Source organism: Eleutherodactylus coqui, chromosome 3 (genome assembly GCF_035609145.1).
Source record: "Eleutherodactylus coqui strain aEleCoq1 chromosome 3, aEleCoq1.hap1, whole genome shotgun sequence".
NCBI lineage: Eukaryota > Metazoa > Chordata > Amphibia > Anura > Eleutherodactylidae > Eleutherodactylus > Eleutherodactylus coqui.
Window position 1 is genome coordinate 110,886,662 of NC_089839.1, and position 17,617 is coordinate 110,904,278.

Sequence of the window (17,617 nt, forward strand, 5' to 3'; positions counted from 1 at the left end):
ATGTGGTTTGTGCTTCTTTGACATTGCAAACTCTGTAACAAAAATTAAAAAAAGCCACATTTGGCAGTGAATATCTGTGAGTAATTCAACTTCTATCTCCTTTACTTTCATTAAGCCTTAGAAACTTTCTTGTGTATTGGCTTTACAATATCCCTTGTCTTACAGCACTCAAAATAATCTTTAATGTTATAATAGTCTCATCAATACACATCTGTCAAGTAGGAAAATACACACCAAGCCAAGGTCTGTTTCTGCTTTCAGTGGAGTTCCACACAAAATAGTGCTAAGTACATGTTTAATGTAATTGCCTATATATTGCAATGTGTGTGTGAGTTAAGGAGAATGTCAATTTGTACACATGCAGAATGAGATAGAACAATTTGTATTTTCATAGTCCATCAAATATATCATTATGTCCTACGCTCAAGTGAACTGTGTATAAAGCAAACGTGGCAATTCCAGTGTTTTTTGTCCTCTCAAAATCAAGCATGATAGACCTTGGGGAAATGGAGACAGAAAGCAGTTTTCTTGTTTATTCTTCACAGTAGCCTGAGTAGTGCACAAATGGAGTTCTCCAGGAACTCAGTGTCTGATGTTATTAAACTACATATTTGTTCTGTTGAGACAAAAACCCATACAGTTTGTCCAAAATTTTCAGCTAAGAGTCAGTGGTAGAACCTTCTGTACTCTCAAGAATAGTCTTAAATACTTGTGAGTTCAAAAACCTTGGAAATGAGTCTCTGTGCATCAGTGTATAAATCTGAAGTTGGGCATCTTCATACATATGAGGTGTTGGGTCTAGCAAATTCCTGTTGATCACTTCTCGAACTCTGGAGTCAAGACTGACCTGTGGATACAGATAATAGAACAGGGTTTGGATTGTAATTTAAAATAATTTGTAGAAATACCCAGGTGTTACTGTTTGAAAAACCATAAAAAAAGACATAGAGTACATGTTTTCACAGCTGTTTATTGATCATGTAACCCACTTTTATAATGTTTTTTTTTTAATGCAATTTATAAGGCTCAGGTTACCAAATGGGGAAAAAGCATTAAATCGAAAATAAAATAATATACCATGTTCTTAAAAACTTTTCAGAGGGCTTTTAATTTAGAGGAACCACAATAAAGCACATTTGCAGGAACTTGGTCAAGTACCAGTATTGAAGATGGAATAAATCAGGCTTTATAGTTAGGCACTTTTCAAAAACTTGGATCTTCTGTGTTAGCTCTTTCATATCCAGGTATGTCATTTGGAATTCGTTCTGAAATCCCTTTAATTATATTCCGTTCCACTGTTGCCTGTACAAGCTGGAAGCAGCAGGGTAAGCAGAGACAACCCAGAAATACAGTACATCTCATCCCAAGTATTAGAAAGCAAGAAATGAATTTAGAATCAGAACATATTTAGCAAGAAAACTGTTTAGACAGTTTTTTCACCACTTAAGGATCACCTGTAGACTATAATTGTCTGGGTACGCCTCATCTATTTCTGCATCAACATCTTAGAATATCCATGCAGAGATTTCCTCCTAGAGCACCGAGCTGTGCAGGAGCTCAATGACTTCAACGTCTAATGACAGCTCTGATCACAGAGCTTTGCCTGGTCTCCAGGCATGTGATCGCTGGGACAGTAACAGCAATCCTAGTGAGAAGGCACTGCTGTGCCCTCTCTCTACATCTTGAAGCTCAAGCAGATCATCTGCCAGCTCCCCTGCATGTAGCTCTGTGACCCAGCTGTCCCAAGACAGCTGAAATCACGGAACTTTGCCCAGAGATCCACAGAGATTCAGTGTGGTCTCTTGGCATGTGACTTCACTGACAGCAGGTCACAGCAATCACAGTAAAGTTTGATTCAAAATAAAAACTTTTTGAATACTTTACACGATCTCCCTCTCTCTGCAGCCTGTCAGGAAGGGATACACGTATATCCAATAATTTTTCCGCATGGATTCCACATCTGAAACCTGCGGCTAAGCTACATATTTTTGCAGTGTACTTGCATGACAGGACATGCAAATTAAGTCCTGTCAATGGGCAAAATCCTTTTGCGGAATTTCCAACATGATTCTGCATGTTGATTTTGCTTATGGACAGGGCTAAATGCGTGTGTGAATCTGTGGCAGAAATATGTGGCTTAGCCACGGATTGCTACTGCAGTTTTAGAGGTGGAATTCAAGCAACAATATTTGTGTCAAATTCAGCTGTGCAAACATACCTTAAATGGTACCTGGAAAATGTCCCAATAAAAGGGGACTCCAAAATCCACAAGGTGCTTGTACATTTCCGAGGACGTGTTTAAGTCAAGTTACACACTAGAGCCAAATGTGGGATATTTCTAATAACTGCACATTAAGGTTAATAAAAACTAAGATTTGTTTTTCTGATACCTCTGATTGTAATGCAGAAAAACTAGTTCAAAATTGAAAATTTGCCAAAAAATTGAATTATTTACGTTTCACCTCCACTTTCCTTTAATTGCGGTGAAGCACTTAAAGAGTTAACAAACTTCATAAATGTTGTTTTGAATGCTTTGAGGGGTGCAGTTTTTGTAATGGGGTGATTATAGGGAGTTTCTAATATATAGGCTGATCAAACCCACTTCAAAACTGAACAGGTCCCTGAAAAATTGAGTTTGGGAATGTTCCTCTAAGGCTTTAGTCAGACGGGCGTTTTTTGCCGCGATTTGCGCATGCGCATGCGTCCGGCGATTTTATAAAACCATTGCTTTGCAATGGTATCGGACACATGAGCGCTTTTTATGCGCTTGTCCGTTAAATTAAAGAACAGAAATCGCAGATCGCACCTATCTGCGATCTGCGATTCCTGTTCTCTTCTCTATATGCGCTCAATGGGGCCGGCGGCAGCAGCGCCGACCCCATTGAGAACATATAGAAGACAAATCCTTCTTCTCTGCCACAGCTGTAACAGCTGTGGCAGGGAAGAACGATGTTTGCCCATTGAATTCAATGGAGCCGGCAGTACAGCCGACTCCATTGAAAGCAATGGGCTGCCGGCGTGCGCGGGATGAATTGTCAGAAAGGGCTTAAATATATAAGCCCTTCTCTGCAATTCATCCAGAAAAGTGTTAAAATAAAAAATATATATATACGCACCTGCTCCCGGCAGCCGGAGTTCCGTGCGGCCGGCCTGCAGTGGGTGTGAAGGGGGTGTGAGTCAGACCTGCCCCCTGATTGGCTCAGCGCTGAGCCGGCAGTTCTCCTGAACTGCTTTCTGTAGTATTCAGCAGGTGGGGATTTAAAATCCCCGCCTGCTGAATGGGCTGCCTCTGATTGGTCACAGCTCTCACCAATCAGAGGCAGCTCTCACTCACCCATTCATGAATTCATGAATGGGTGAGTGAGTGCTGCCTCTGATTGGCTCAGCGCAGGGACCAATCAGGGGCAGCTCTCAGCTGAGTGGCTAAACTCCGGCTGCAGCGGAAAGGTGAGTATAAATTTTTTTTTAATTTTTACACATTTTAGGATGATTTTCAGGAAGGGCTTATATTTTTAAGCCCTTTCCGAAAATTCATCCTGCGCTCGCCGGCAGCCCATTGCTTTCAATGGAGCCGGCTTTATTGCCGGCTCCATTGAATTCAATGGTCAGTGCTCGTTTAATCGAGACGAGTACCGCGTGGTGCTCGTCTCGAGTAACGAGCATCTCGAACACCCTAATACTCGAACAAGCATCAAGCTTGGACGAGTGTGCTCGCTCATCTCTACACCTTATGCATTTCAAAAAAGAAGACAGCAGCTGGTGTTAGATGTACTGGGTATCTAAGGGGACCACTGCCATTTTTTGCGGCAAGCAGCACAGATCGTGTAAACAAGCAAATTATGCAAAAATGTAGAACGCGCCTTTAGCTTCGTTCACGCAATTTTTTCAAATGCTAACAGCGATCACAGCTATTTGTGCCAAAAAAATGCTCGTCTGGCCGAGGCCTCAGATAGTGTTTTCAATAGGAATTACTTTAGCGATTCTCAGAGACAGTAGTGTCGTGTTAGGAAAAGCATGCTTTTAGACAGAACAATCGTTCAAACACGTCAAAATGAACAGCAATCATTTGGTCTAAACGCAAGCCAACGACTGAATGACGAACAAGAATCATTCACATTTCATTCGGCGTTCATTTTATGCAGGTGTAAAAACCATTGTTGGCTCATTTGTTATCAACAGCACTCATTCAGTCCCTCTCATTCACTTATACAGCGAATGTGAAAGACTGAACAATTCTGAGCGATTCTCGTTTGAATGAGCCAACGATGCATTTGCCTGTCTAAGGGCTCAGTCACATGGGCGCATCGGCACCCGTACACAGGCGCCGATGCGCCCGTGTGACTGAGCCCTCACTGCAGGAGGAAGACGGCCGTACCTGAAGACAGACGTCTCTCTGCAGTGCTGAAGATAGAACACGTGACCGGCAATGAAGCCGGTCACATGTTCTTTCTCCCGGCGCTGCAGAGAGACGTCCATCTTGAGGTACGGCCGTCTCCTTCCTGCAGTAACACTGGCGCTGATGCACCCATGTGACTGAGCCCTAAACAGGCTGCACAAGTGCGAATGAGTTAGCAGTGACATCACTCGCTCATTCAAACGAGAATTGGCTCGTCTAAAAGAATCCTTAGCATCATAGATTAGAGGAAAACGTAAGGAAAGTTGGAATTAGGGTCAGTTATTGTCAGTTTGTTATTATCTGTTCACCATCATCTATCTGTACCATTAACTGATAGCCATTACCATTATCTGCCTGCTCCTTTATTTTACCACCATCACTATTATCAGTTTGTGCCATCATGTAATTACCATCACCAAGAGTTCCTATTCTTGCATTTTTATTACCTACAAGTGTTGATACTTTCTTTATAATATCATTTGACTGGCTGTTGCATAATTTAGCCCTACTATATGTCCTGGGGGTTTCCGAGTACTAGGAGACACCATTAGCACCCAGGATAGGTGACAGCTAGAGTTAAAATCCATCTCGGTTTCCTTGTCTCCAACGAATATGGGTACAATTGGTTTATTAAGTTACAGCATATCAGTATTCAGTATCAATATGCAGGTAGCCAGCATTTTATCTTTTAAATCCATGTCTATACAGAGGATTTGGTGCTCTGCATCAGAAAACAAAGCCTCCACTATTATAAGGATTTATTAGAGAATTAATCAGCATAACATTTGGACATATTTTTGATGAAAAAATTTGCACTCCAAGGAGGTCCCTCACTTCAAGGTCAGGTACTTATTTTTAAACTTGGTGGTTGGATACAGTGAACATAAAGACTAATACGTCTAATATCTTTAATGACAATATCAACTTTACTAAATGGAGCATGTTTCCTAATTACTTCCCTTACTCCTATATTAGCATTACTTTTGGATTCATAACGGAGCCTGCATTCTTCTAAGTCAAGAGCATTCCTCTTTACATCTGAAATTTATTTAATTCATCATATTAATAGCCTTTATTTCTGTCCTTATCCGACCGCTGTAGTGATACAATGCACATTCTTCTTCGATAATGTTCTGATTTAAACTACTCCTTAGGAGCATAGAAGATGTGTGACTCTATGAGGTGGGATAATATTTAGACAATTAAGTCACCATAATCTTGAATGATCATTTGTTGACGCATTTCGAAAGCAAACTGCTTCCTTGATCACAGCTGTGATCAAAGAAGTAATTTGCTTTTGAAATGCATCTTAGCGTGGACAAGGTCACACAAAGTACCTTCACTATGTGATTTCATGTGTTTGATATGAATAAAAAAAGATTTCTTTTATGGAGCCGGCATCTCTTCAGTGTTTTTCAATTTCTGCTGAGTGACTCACAGCTAGCAAATGCCTCTAAGAATCTTCAAGGTGCGATGTCATGGAATATTTCATCTAGTCCGCAAAGGAGAGCAATATATTTTTGTATTTGGATCATTTATTGAGCTATATGCCTTCAATACTTTTACTTTCATTTAAAAAGGCAATTTTGGGCTATTGACCAAGTTTTACCAATAATGTGCATTACAGAATCTTTTTTCTATTGCACTTTTATTTTTCCATTGTTTACTATTTACAAAGTACATAACTACCTACCGAACTAAAAGAACTTACCTCTTTTGGTGAAAGTATGGAAATATAATCTTCATATATGTTCCTAGCCTTTTCTTCAACAAGTTTCTTGTTTTGTTCATTCTTTAGGTCTTCACACGCCAGCCAGAAAAGTAGGTTTTCTTCACTGTATTCTGTGCGTAAAAATTCTCGAAAGAGATTTCTTCCTGCAGGACTCTTCATCATCTTATCAAAATTGTGAGACCAAGATACAATTTCCTCAGTGGTTGGAGTTTGGCTAAAAGTCAAAAATGTCTTATTAATATACTCTTGTATGCACTTTGAACCATTAATATTAGTTTTACAGAGCAAAACTGTTGTTTGAAAAAATCAAAAATACACAGTACTATCAGTGCTACTTAGATGAGTTGTATTATACAAAGATATCTATTGTAAGGCTGGCTCCACACGGGCGATCGCAATTTTGCTGCAAGAAAATGGAGGCAAAATCGCATCTTGATTCACTGCAATTTGTGAGCATCAGCAATGCTTTTTTTGTTTTTAGAATAATCTTGCAATGCATCGCTGCCGCCCGCAAATTTTTATTGCATAGGTCAATGAGACTTTGTAATGTTAAAATTGCATCGCACGTTTGTAGCGTTGCAATGCGATAAAAAGAAGCCTCCATAGGAATATATGCAAGATAAAAAATAGAACATCGCAGAAAGATAGAGCAAGACATGATTTTTTATCCCCTCAACATCGCATCAGGGGAAAACATCACAGATGGGAATGAAACCATTGTAAATCATTGGTTTCATGTTCTGCTTTTTTACTGAATATTGCAGCAGGCAAAAATTGCATGATTTTCTCACCTGTGTAAAGCCAGCCTAAGTATGTAGGCCTCTTTCTCTGAACATCACAGAATTTCTGGTAGACATAATATATCACAGCATTCACAGTGGGTGACCATGCCGTAGTGACCATGCCGTGGGTGACCATGCCGTAGTGGGTGACCATAACCAATGTAGCTGCTAAGGATAAGTGACCCCTAATCCAGTTTAGGCCAACCTTATCTCTTTCTTATGGATTTTACAAATCATGCATAAGGCTCCATTTTGTGCTTGGGTTAAAGTAGTTGGCCTATTAAGAAAAGCACTGCCCACAAGTCCTCTTAGCACATGTGGCTACCACTGAGAGTGATCTCCTGATTTTTACTCTCCGCCTGCTCTAGACGTCTGCAAAAAAGAAATACCCATTCATTTGACATTCGATATAATATCACATATGCCAACACCTCATAAAGTATATCTAGCTCATTTTTTGCTTGAGTGATCTCATAATTTTTAAATTTTTAAAAAGTCCTGTTCCATCTAAATATCCAACAAGAAACATGCCTGATCCCTTGATATTTATTTAAGAGATTAATTCTTTAGACAGGTCATCACATTCCGATATGTTTTTTTTTTTTTTTTAAATCAGGCTATATAGTTTCCCATATCTATTTAAAGGGGTGTAGTTGTAAACTAATGATGGCCTATCTTTAGGATAGATATGGATGAGGAGGAATGGGAGGGGTGGAGCAAAACCCGTACAGTTGTGTTTGTTGTGAACAATGAAACTACTTACTGGTGAAGAGAGTGGAGTGGTAACTTCAATAGTGGAGATGCTGCCTGACCAGATGACGCACCACCTTGGTGCCCTGGCTGACCCTCACTACACAGGCAAACAGGATCTCATTATTAACACTTTTTAAGACCCACCAATTTCTTGTATATTTTAAACACCAGCAGAACTGATCAAGGGGTTATCCTCGAAACGCATTTTCGTAAGCTGATCACGTACTTTCTTAAATAAAGGGAGTGTTGCGCCTTCTCCACTGCCAGTTTTTAGTCCTATTCTCTTATCCTTAGAATAGGACACCTATAGTACTACAGCGAGGTCCACCACGCAGGACTCCTGCTGATTAGCTGTTTGCCAGAACAGTAAACTCATGCACTGAGCTTATTTTACAAGGAAGCAGACAGGTCCTTTGTAACTGCAGTGGCCAGGTTTGGTATTAAAGGTAAAGTTCTCATTCACTTCAATGCCTGTAGTACCAAACCTGGAGCTGTCTGCTTCATGCAGAAAGCCACACTAGCCTGGTGAACAACTAATTGATGAGGCAATAATTGAATGGCTGTGAATACTCCATGCGCTCAGCCAATCAGAGGCAGAGCTTCCAGGAGGCAGGGATTTTAAAATCCCCATACAGAAGAAATGAATCAGAAGAGTGCTGGGAAGCTGGGGAGAAGACGCACTGGAGCCCCGACAGGGCTGCTAGGTGATGTATAATTTTTTTCCCAGCAGCTAGGGCTTATTTTCAGTGAAGCGCTTTTATTTCAAGCCCTTCCCCGAAAATTCCTGTGGGGGTTGCCTTCATCCCATTCCTTTTATGGGGCGGCAGCAGTGCCAGCCCCATTGAAAGCAATAGGATAGCATCGCGGTACTCTGCCACAGCTGTGACAGCTGTGGCAGGGGATTCTTTTGTTCCCGTGGGGAGTTCAGTCAGGGGAGGCCCTGTGTGTAGCAGCTGCCCCAGTGAACAGGCAAAGTGTCATGCGCAGCACATATCAAACTTTGCCTGTTTACATGTCTTCTGCTTATGCGAGAAGAGCATTTTTTTTGCGCACATAGGCGAGCAAAAAACCGCTCGTCTGACCGAGGCCCTAGTGTGTAATAGTGAGATGTATTTCCTTGCCCATGTGCAGAACCTTACATTTATCAGTATTAAACCTCATTTGTTACTTTTCTGCCGCCAAATTATCCAGATCCATTTGCAACAGCATTCTGTCCTCTCCTGTGTTACTTTACATAGTATGTATCATCTGCAAATATTGCTATTTTACTGTACAATCCTTCTATAAGTTCATTAATAAATATATTGAACAGAATAGGGTACTAACTTGCCACACTAGTTACTTACTCACTTATACACATTCTCCCCAGACCAAGCATTCTCATTTTATGTACTAGCCTTTTATGCAGCACAGTATCAAACGCTTTGGAAAAGTCCAGATATATAAGAACCAATGACTCTCCCCAGTCCAGTCTAGAACTTACCTCCCCATAGCAGCTGATCAGATTGGTTTGACAGGAGTGACCCCTCATAAACCTATGCTGATACGAAGTTATACAGCTATTTTCCTTGAGGTACTCCAGGATAGCATCTCTTAGAACCTTTCAAACATCTTACCCACAATAGAAGTAAAGGCCTTTTTATACTTAACGATTATCGTTCAAATTATCGAAAATGAGCGATGCTTTTGCTTTAAAACCTAACGATTAACACTAGAACTGAACATGGCGCCTGGGCATTTCAGTCAGCGGTTGTGTCACTTGATAGCATTTATATGTAAAGATAAGTGGACAATAGTTTGATAGAAGGGCATGTGTATTAGTGATGGGGAAGAAAATCAGCAAGTGTGGATTGGCCTTTGAAAGTAGGTCTAATTAAGTGGGTGTGCATAATTTGAGTGCAAAAAAAACAAGCAGTTTTGTGAATTGACATTTGAAAGAATCTCTAGGTGTCAAGTTTGTAGTCACTGAAAAAAAACAATGGCTAGTATAGGTGTTTTCTGCATTAGCAGTGAGAAAAAAATCAGTAGGTGGTAGGTTTATGCTAAAAAAAAACAAGGTGGTTTTTGTGAATTGACCTTTAAAAGAATCTCCAGTTGTCAAGTTCACAAATCTTTTTTTGTTGGAAGAAGTAGCGAAATCTGCTGGCGCCCAAAGATAAATCCTCGATGTAGATGCCGTGACCTTTGTATTCAAAGTAAAAGATGACAAATGTATTTTTGATCCTCTTTGTAGCTGATGCGGTGCGCATCATAACGGCCGAGGATTTACCAGCATCAATGGTTGAGCACTAGGAGGGTGTGTAAAAAGAATTGCTTTGTTCGCCCAACAGCCAATTGCTCTGCCTTTTTAGATGCAAGAAAGTATGCCTGGACAAACGATAATCACTCCGCATGAATCGCTGAACAGCTGAACGATTGTCATTTAAACCAAGCGAAAAGTGAACTGCCTAACGATGGATTTTATGTAAACTAAGAGTCAACAATGAACGAAAAATGCACGACTGCTCGCGTTTACACATAATGATTATAGCTCACATTCGATCATCTGAACACATTTTGGGTGATAATTGTTATGTTATGGGCCTTAAGACTTACCAATGTGAGGTAAGAAAAAATTGAGCTCACCCTCTATAGCAGGGACCCCACAGCAAGGCGATTATAATAGACGGAACCCAGACCAGAAGAAAACCGTCAGCTTTAGTGGAATAGCAATATATAAATGAAGAAAAAAGGTCAGCTTCAACATCTAAAATCTTCTTTATTTCAGGGAAGAGAGATCATATAAACAGACATTAAGGAGCTGGATGATGTCTTGATGTCTAATTATATGATGACTCTTTCCTGACATAAAGAAGATTTTAGATGTTGAAGTCGAACTTTTTTTTTATGGCTTAAGACTTACTAGCCTGTAGTTTCCAGGTTCACTTTTTGATCCCTTTTTGAATATCTCGCACCACATTGGCTATGCGCCAATCCAGTGGAATAGACCCTGCCAATATAGAGTCATTAAATATAAGAAACAACGGTCTGTCTATCACATTACTTGATTCCCTTAGAAGCCGGCAGTGTATATCATCGGGACCTAGCGATTTGTCTATTTTAATCTTTTAATGGCCGCTCTGCACTTCCTCCTGGGTTAAACTGGTAAGATTTAGTGAAGAGTTTACATCCTCATCCTGCATCTCATCTGACATTTCATTTTCCCCTGTGAATAAACTAGAGAAAAGACTACTTAATAGATTTGCTTTATTCTCATCACCCTCTACAATTTTTCCTACATTATTAAAGGGCTAACACTTCCAGTATTTATCTTTTTTATTATTTATGTAATTGAAGAGCAGTTTAGGGTTAGTTTTACTCTCTCTGCAATAAGGCTCTCTTTCTCCACTTTTGTTGCTTTTATCTGTTTTTAAATAATTTATTTTTTTCTTTATAGGTTTTTAGTGCTCCTTGGCTGTTTTCTTGTTTTATTAGTTTTAACACTTTCTTTTTGCTGTTTATTGCCCCCTTTATATCTTTATTAGGCCAAATTGTTTTTCTCCTATTCCTAACCCTTTTATTGATGTAAGGTATGAACCTCTTACAGTAAGTATTGAGGATGTTTTTAAACATTCTCCATTTATTGTCCGTACTCTTATTTTTGAGAACATTGTTTAAATAAATATGGTTTAGGGCATCTCTGAGCTGGGTAAAATTTGCCATCCTAAAGTTTAGCATATTAGTAGCTCCCAGAAAAGACTCTTCTGGAAGACAAGTTAAAATGTATTATATTAGGGTCACTATTTCCTAGGTGCTCCCCCCACTTGCATCCTTTTTATTCTGTCAGGTCTGTTGGTTAATATTAATTCCAAAATGGCTGACCCTCTAGTTGGTTTCTACACAAGGTGTGAAAGGTATTTATGTTAAGTTATTGACAGAAACTTGTTTTTAAGAGATCCACATGTTTGGCTTTCCAGTTTATATCTGGATAGTTAAAGTCCCCCATAATAATTACCTCATTGTGATTTGCTGCTTTATCTATTTCCCTCAGTAATACATTTCTAATGGCTTCTATTATATTTAATGGTCTATAGAAAACTTAGGATTTTACTGTTATTTTTCCCTCCATGTATTTCTACCCATAGAGACTCTACATATTCATCTCCCTCCCATATATTGTCCTGTAATGTGGGCTTTAAACAGGATTTCACATAAGGACAAACCCCTCCCCCTTTCTGGTTTTTACAATCCCTTCTGAAAGGACTGTGACCCTGTAAGTTCACCACCCAGGCACAACTTTCATCCAACAAGGTCTCAGTTATTCCCTCCATGTCATAGTTTCCCTCAGACATTATTACTTCCAGTTCATCTACTTTATTAGTCAGACTTCTAGCATTAGTCACCTTATTGGTCAGACTTCTGGTATTGATCACCATACAGTTTAGAAGGTTTCATTTATTTTAAAGTGTATCCCTATTCAGTATTCTGCCAGCTCTAACTGTACTAACCCCTCCCACTGTTCTACCTCTATTTCCATTACTTAGTCGCAGGTCACTGTCTACACTATCTTCTCCTCTATCTCCGTGCTTGATCTTTCTCCAGTCCCTAGTTCAAAAACTCACCATCTCTCTAGCCATCTTCTCCCCCAGCACAGCTGCACCCATCCCATTGAGATACAGCCCATTCCTATGGTAGAACCTGTAGCCAACAGCATGGTTGGCCTAGTTCTCCAGGAACCCAAATCCCTCCTTTCTACATCAACTCTTCAGTCACTTGCTTACCTCCCTAATCTCCCGCTGCATTTCTGGTGTGGCACATGGTATAAGTAGTATTTCAGAAAATACTGCTTTGGAGGTCCTTACGCATAGCTTACATTCTAGTTATCTGAAATAGCTTTTAAGGACCTTACATCTGTCTCTAAGTTTGTCATTGGTGCTAATGTGTACCATGACTGCTGGAAACTCACCAGCCCCTCCCAGTAATTTCTCAACTCGATCCGTGATGTGTTGAATTCGGGCCCCAGGAAAACTACACACCGTTTAAAGATCCCAGTCTTTGTGGCAGATTGCCATGTTGTCCCCATAATAATTGAGTCTCCCACTATTAGGACCTGTCTAGACTTCCCTGCACTCCGTTTCCCCTTCTTGCTGGAGCAGACATTCCCCTGGCGGTTAGAGGGCATGTCATGCTGCTGCAATGCTAACTCTGTAACGGCACCCCCCTCATATACTAGCTTTGCAAGCTTGTTGGGGTGTGCCAGTTCAGAACTAGCCTCCCTGGATTTCTTCCCTCTACCCCTCCTAACTGTCACCCAGCTAGCTGCTTGATCATCCTGCTCTCTCATAATACCATCCACCCCCACATCTACTGCAGCGAGTGCCTGCTCAGTGAGCAGCAAACTACTTTCTATAGCGCAAATGGATCTCAGTGTTACAAGCTGCTTATTTAGATCCAGGATCTGGTCTTCCAAATGCGCAATACACTCAAATCTGGTACAGCAGTATGCACCCTCAGACGGCTGTTCAAGGACTGCATACACTGCACAAGATGTACACTGGATGGTATTGTCAATCATGACAATATATATGCAAATATTTTAATAAATAAGCAGTAATTAAATAAAAGTTACTTGTCCAAAGTCCCCAAATCCAAAGTCACTAATCCCAAGTCACACACTTAAGACAGGATACACTTTAGAAGACAGTACAGTTAGAATACAGCATGCATACTCACTTATGTTTTGACTTATTATAAAGCAATTATCTGTAGTATTTCTGCTTCTCCTTTGTTTGGAAAGCATGAAGGCTGATACAGACATTTCCGTGAACCACTCAGACATTCTACACCTATACCGATTTTTGAGGAAGTGTACCACCACTGCTCAATCTCAATCTGCTAAATATGCAATAACATTCTTCACTGAGTGACTTTTCAGTAACCACTTTCACACCATTTGAGGTCAGAAGTCCAACAAATGGAACCTATGTCATTTTCAGCTTGAATTTCTCTAGCTTGATTTGTTTTCTCTACATCAGTCCAAGATTCGCATCATCTTCTGATCATTATGCCTTGTTGTTGATTCCAGGTCATCACTTTTTTTCAACTGTTATTTCAGCTATTTAGAATTATGTTTACTCCAAAACCACCTTCCAAGCATTCTTAGCCATTTACACTGTCCAAATGGAGAAGAAAATACTGTCAATAAACTTGATTCTTCACCCAGTTCCACCTGCCAGATTCCATTTTTCACATAACTCACTGAAAGTTTATTTTTAGCCTTTGGGAGATTTGTCAGAATGTCTTCTTTTCTAGGCATTGGATAGTTTCTCTTCAGAGCCTTGTTCAGTGGCTTAGGATCAATACATAATCCTATCTGTTTATCCAGTCTGTGCTCTCATGTACTGGCATGATCATGATTTTGCTTTGCAAATCCTAGATTTTTCTTAAGTGGTTGCATTAAAGCTACAGACACTCTTCTTGTATACTATACTGTGTGATCAATTCCTAATTTGTATTTAGGCACCGTCTCTTTCAATTTGTCTATTTTTTTTATACTCACGCGCTCCTGCAGTCCAGCGCTGTCACCCGGTGAAGTCCACATGGAGCCCAAAAATCTGATTTGAGTCCTGTGCATAAAAGTCTATGGGAGAGAATGTGCATGGGACTGTGAAAAGAGTCAAATTTTTGTGCTTCGCGCGAATTCCACTGGATCCGGTGAGTATAGAAAATACATCACCTGGCTTCCTGTCACATCCTCTAACAGCACCACAAGGCCAGTGTACATGGGCATAGGCGTATTCACGCACGCATGAGCGCAGTGCATTAGTGTAATGAATAATGCTTTTTTGTGCGCACATTGGCATATCTTACTGCGCTTTTTCCACCTGCAAAGGCATCTCTATTTGGACATGGGAAAAAGCACACTGATTAAAATGGCTAATGTCTATTTTTTGCACAGATGAAATTCACAGAAAAAATATTTGCGTGTGAATGAACCTATTGAAATCAATGGGTTCTATTCACTGCATATAGCATGTGCAAATTCGCTGGTATGAATGCAGCCTAACTTAGTTGACAATGCTGTGGGGATGTGAAAGGTTTCATTTAAGCCTTGCACCTCCTGAAGAGTAAAATCATCTATGCGTCTGCCTCTTCGCTGTGCCATTCTCTTAGGGAGTCCTGCAATAAATGTCAAGGGTCAGACACAGATTGTCCCTGTTATATGCAGCTGCAGGCATGCGGTGTCCTGTGTCACCACACGGACTTGTCTGTAGTGTCTCTTTGTTTCCAGTCTGCACAGAGCAGAGAAATAGTTCCTTTGTCTCTCCCCTGTTTTTTACCACAGTATTTCTAATAGACTGCTTCTGCAGATTGCCCTGGCCTTGCTTTCCCTTTCACAAATATTGCATGTACTGTGGCATCACACATTTGTCCACATTTCCTTGAGAAGAAGGTGTATCTCTCCAGAGTTTCATCTCCTTGGGATCACAGTGTCTATCAAATGCCTGCACAGGGCCATGCTGTCTGTAATGGATGTCTGAGCTATTTATCTGCCTTTTTTCTAAATCAATAAAACAGCTTTACTTTCCTCCTCTCATCACTGGAGATCCACATATAGAGAAAACTTGTGAACTACAACCAGCAAGTTCTAATATCACAGATACACCAATGTAGTACACACAGGAATAACTTGGAATAGTGTTAAAATGATAGTTGGAAAAAGTTGCAAGACAGAAGTTGCAAGCAAATACTCAGAGCTGAAGAGAAGAAAAAGCCATCCCTGGTTGTTCCTGCTATGCAAGTCTGACCATAGGGGCTCGAATGCCTGCAGGTTGTATCCAGGGCATTCTGGGAATAAACACTTCTAAAGTGCAGGAGAAGGTAATGTTTTTTAGAGCGACCGATACAAAATCTGAAGCAAAAACACATTGCAAACTTTCATAACTTTTGATTTGACAGCAACTTTGTGTAGCCGGAATATCTCTTTAAGTAAGATGGTTACAAGGTTCAGTCACAATCTTTTCAGTTACACAATTACGGACAATCTTGCAAAGTTATGGACAATCTTGCAAAACTGCACAAGAAATTCTGTCTATGTAACAACTATATACTCCCATACACAGTACACAAAGAAGAGGATATTATATTCCTCTATTGATATTTCTCATATACAAAGAAACAGCAGCATATAACACATTATAGAGACGTACCTAGCAGTGTAGATGTGATTTCAGTAGCTTTAAGGGCTTCCACAGACGAACTTAAGTGCAAATATGCTCGCTGCTATGGAGCATATTTGCGCATAAACAAGGTTTTGAGATGGGCATAATCCAGCTGATACGCACATGCCAGCACATAGTGCTGTAATTCTTGTGCTCTAAATGCTAGTTCACATGCACACGTGATACTCCCTTTTTGTGGAATAGAATGACTATTTAAAGCCAATAAGGGCCAGCTGTCTTTCTCCTGTATTCTACATAGTGTCACATGCTACGCCTTGATTTTTTTTTTAACATGCCATAGACTTTTAAGGCAGCTTTCTGTTTTTTTCCATCTGCCCAACAGAAAATGTAGCAAAAAGTAATACACATTACACGTATCTCAAAGTGATGCCATTAAAATATACAACTCTTTCCACAAAAAAAAGTGTGAATATGAAAATTGCTCAGCTCTTAAGGCAAAAATAGGCTGGTTACTAAGGGGTTAAAGACTCCAATATTCCATGAGGCAAATTCAATACAATATTATGACATTCTAGCTAAATCTTTGACAGCCTGCAATTCACAGCTTGACCACTGGGTGGCAACATGTAGACTCATATAGACATCTAGTTACAGAACATCAAAAGATGCTATTTTTTCACAGCTGGTCATCTCGGGATCTGCGGAGCCAAAAGGACAGACAGGTAGGAAAGATACTTCTGTGCATTACATTCTGTTTTCCCACCGATAAATGACTTCCAGGGGGCACGTAGCTTGAGGTCCTGCTTTGTACACATATATCTGATTCCCAAGAAACACTGAGTTTAAAATAGCTATTTTTCTAAAGTCCGATCTCTGATTTTTGGCAGCCGTTCTCTATGAAGTTGAACTGTAGTTTGGTTATAGGCCAAAACAAAGATGTGCTCTACCTTCCCAGAGCACAAGGGTTTCCCAGACTCAGACGCTGTGGGAACTCTGCGGAATTCAGATGCTTTACATGGCTCACGCATTCCACAGCAGGGGCAGAATCTCCAAACATGCAAGAAGTTACTCCAAAGTGAGAACAGGTGAGATTGTTACTGACTAGAGATGAGCGAACGCGTTCGTCCGAGCTTGATATTCGTGCGAATATTAGGGTGTTCGGGATGTTCGTTATTCGTGACGAACACCATGCGGTGTTCTGGTTACTTTCACTTCCTTCCCTGAGACGTTAGCGCGCTTTTCTGGCCAATTGAAAGACAGGGAAGGCATTACAACTTCCCCCTGCAACGTTTAAGCCCTATACCACCCCCCTGCTGTGAGTGGCTGGCGAGATCAGGTGTTCGCCTAATATAAAAGTCGGCCCCTCCCGCGGCTCGCCTCAGATGCGGTGTGAGTTAGATGAGGGACAGTGCTGTTTATACCGGAGCTGCTGTAGGGAAAGAATTGGTAGTTAGTGTAGGCTTCAAGACCCCCCAAAGGTCCTTATTAGGGCCACTGATAGCTGTGTGTTGGCTGCTGTTAGCAGTGGGATTTTTTTTTTCTCAAAATCGCCTCTGCAGACCGTTGCACCTGGCATTAGGGACAGAAGTGCTGCATAGGCAGGGAGAGTGTTAGGAGTGAGTGTAGCCTTCAAGAACCTCAACGGTCCTTTCTAGGGCCATATTTATCCGTGTGCAGTACTGTCCAGGCTGCTGTTGGCTGTGCTGCATTTTTTTTGGGCTTCTCAAAATCGCCTCTGCAGAGCATTCCACCCTCCATTGATACTGCAGGGAAAGAATTGTATAGGCAGGGC

The 17,617-nt window shown here is 40.6% G+C and overlaps 1 protein-coding gene across 1 annotated transcript in view; it reads right to left on the reverse strand.

Annotated features, from left to right (window-relative positions):
• Positions 1–615: 615 nt before the first annotated feature.
• The window catches only part of RGS17 (regulator of G protein signaling 17), a 134,994-nt gene continuing 117,992 nt past the window's right edge, over positions 616–17,617 (reverse strand). The window contains exons 4-5 of the mRNA XM_066594553.1: positions 6,108–6,342; positions 616–847 (exon numbers count right to left, since the gene is read on the reverse strand). Of these exons, the coding sequence (XP_066450650.1) occupies positions 659–847; positions 6,108–6,342 (424 nt within the window). The 3' untranslated portion in view covers positions 616–658. The remainder of the gene's footprint in view (positions 848–6,107; positions 6,343–17,617) is intronic.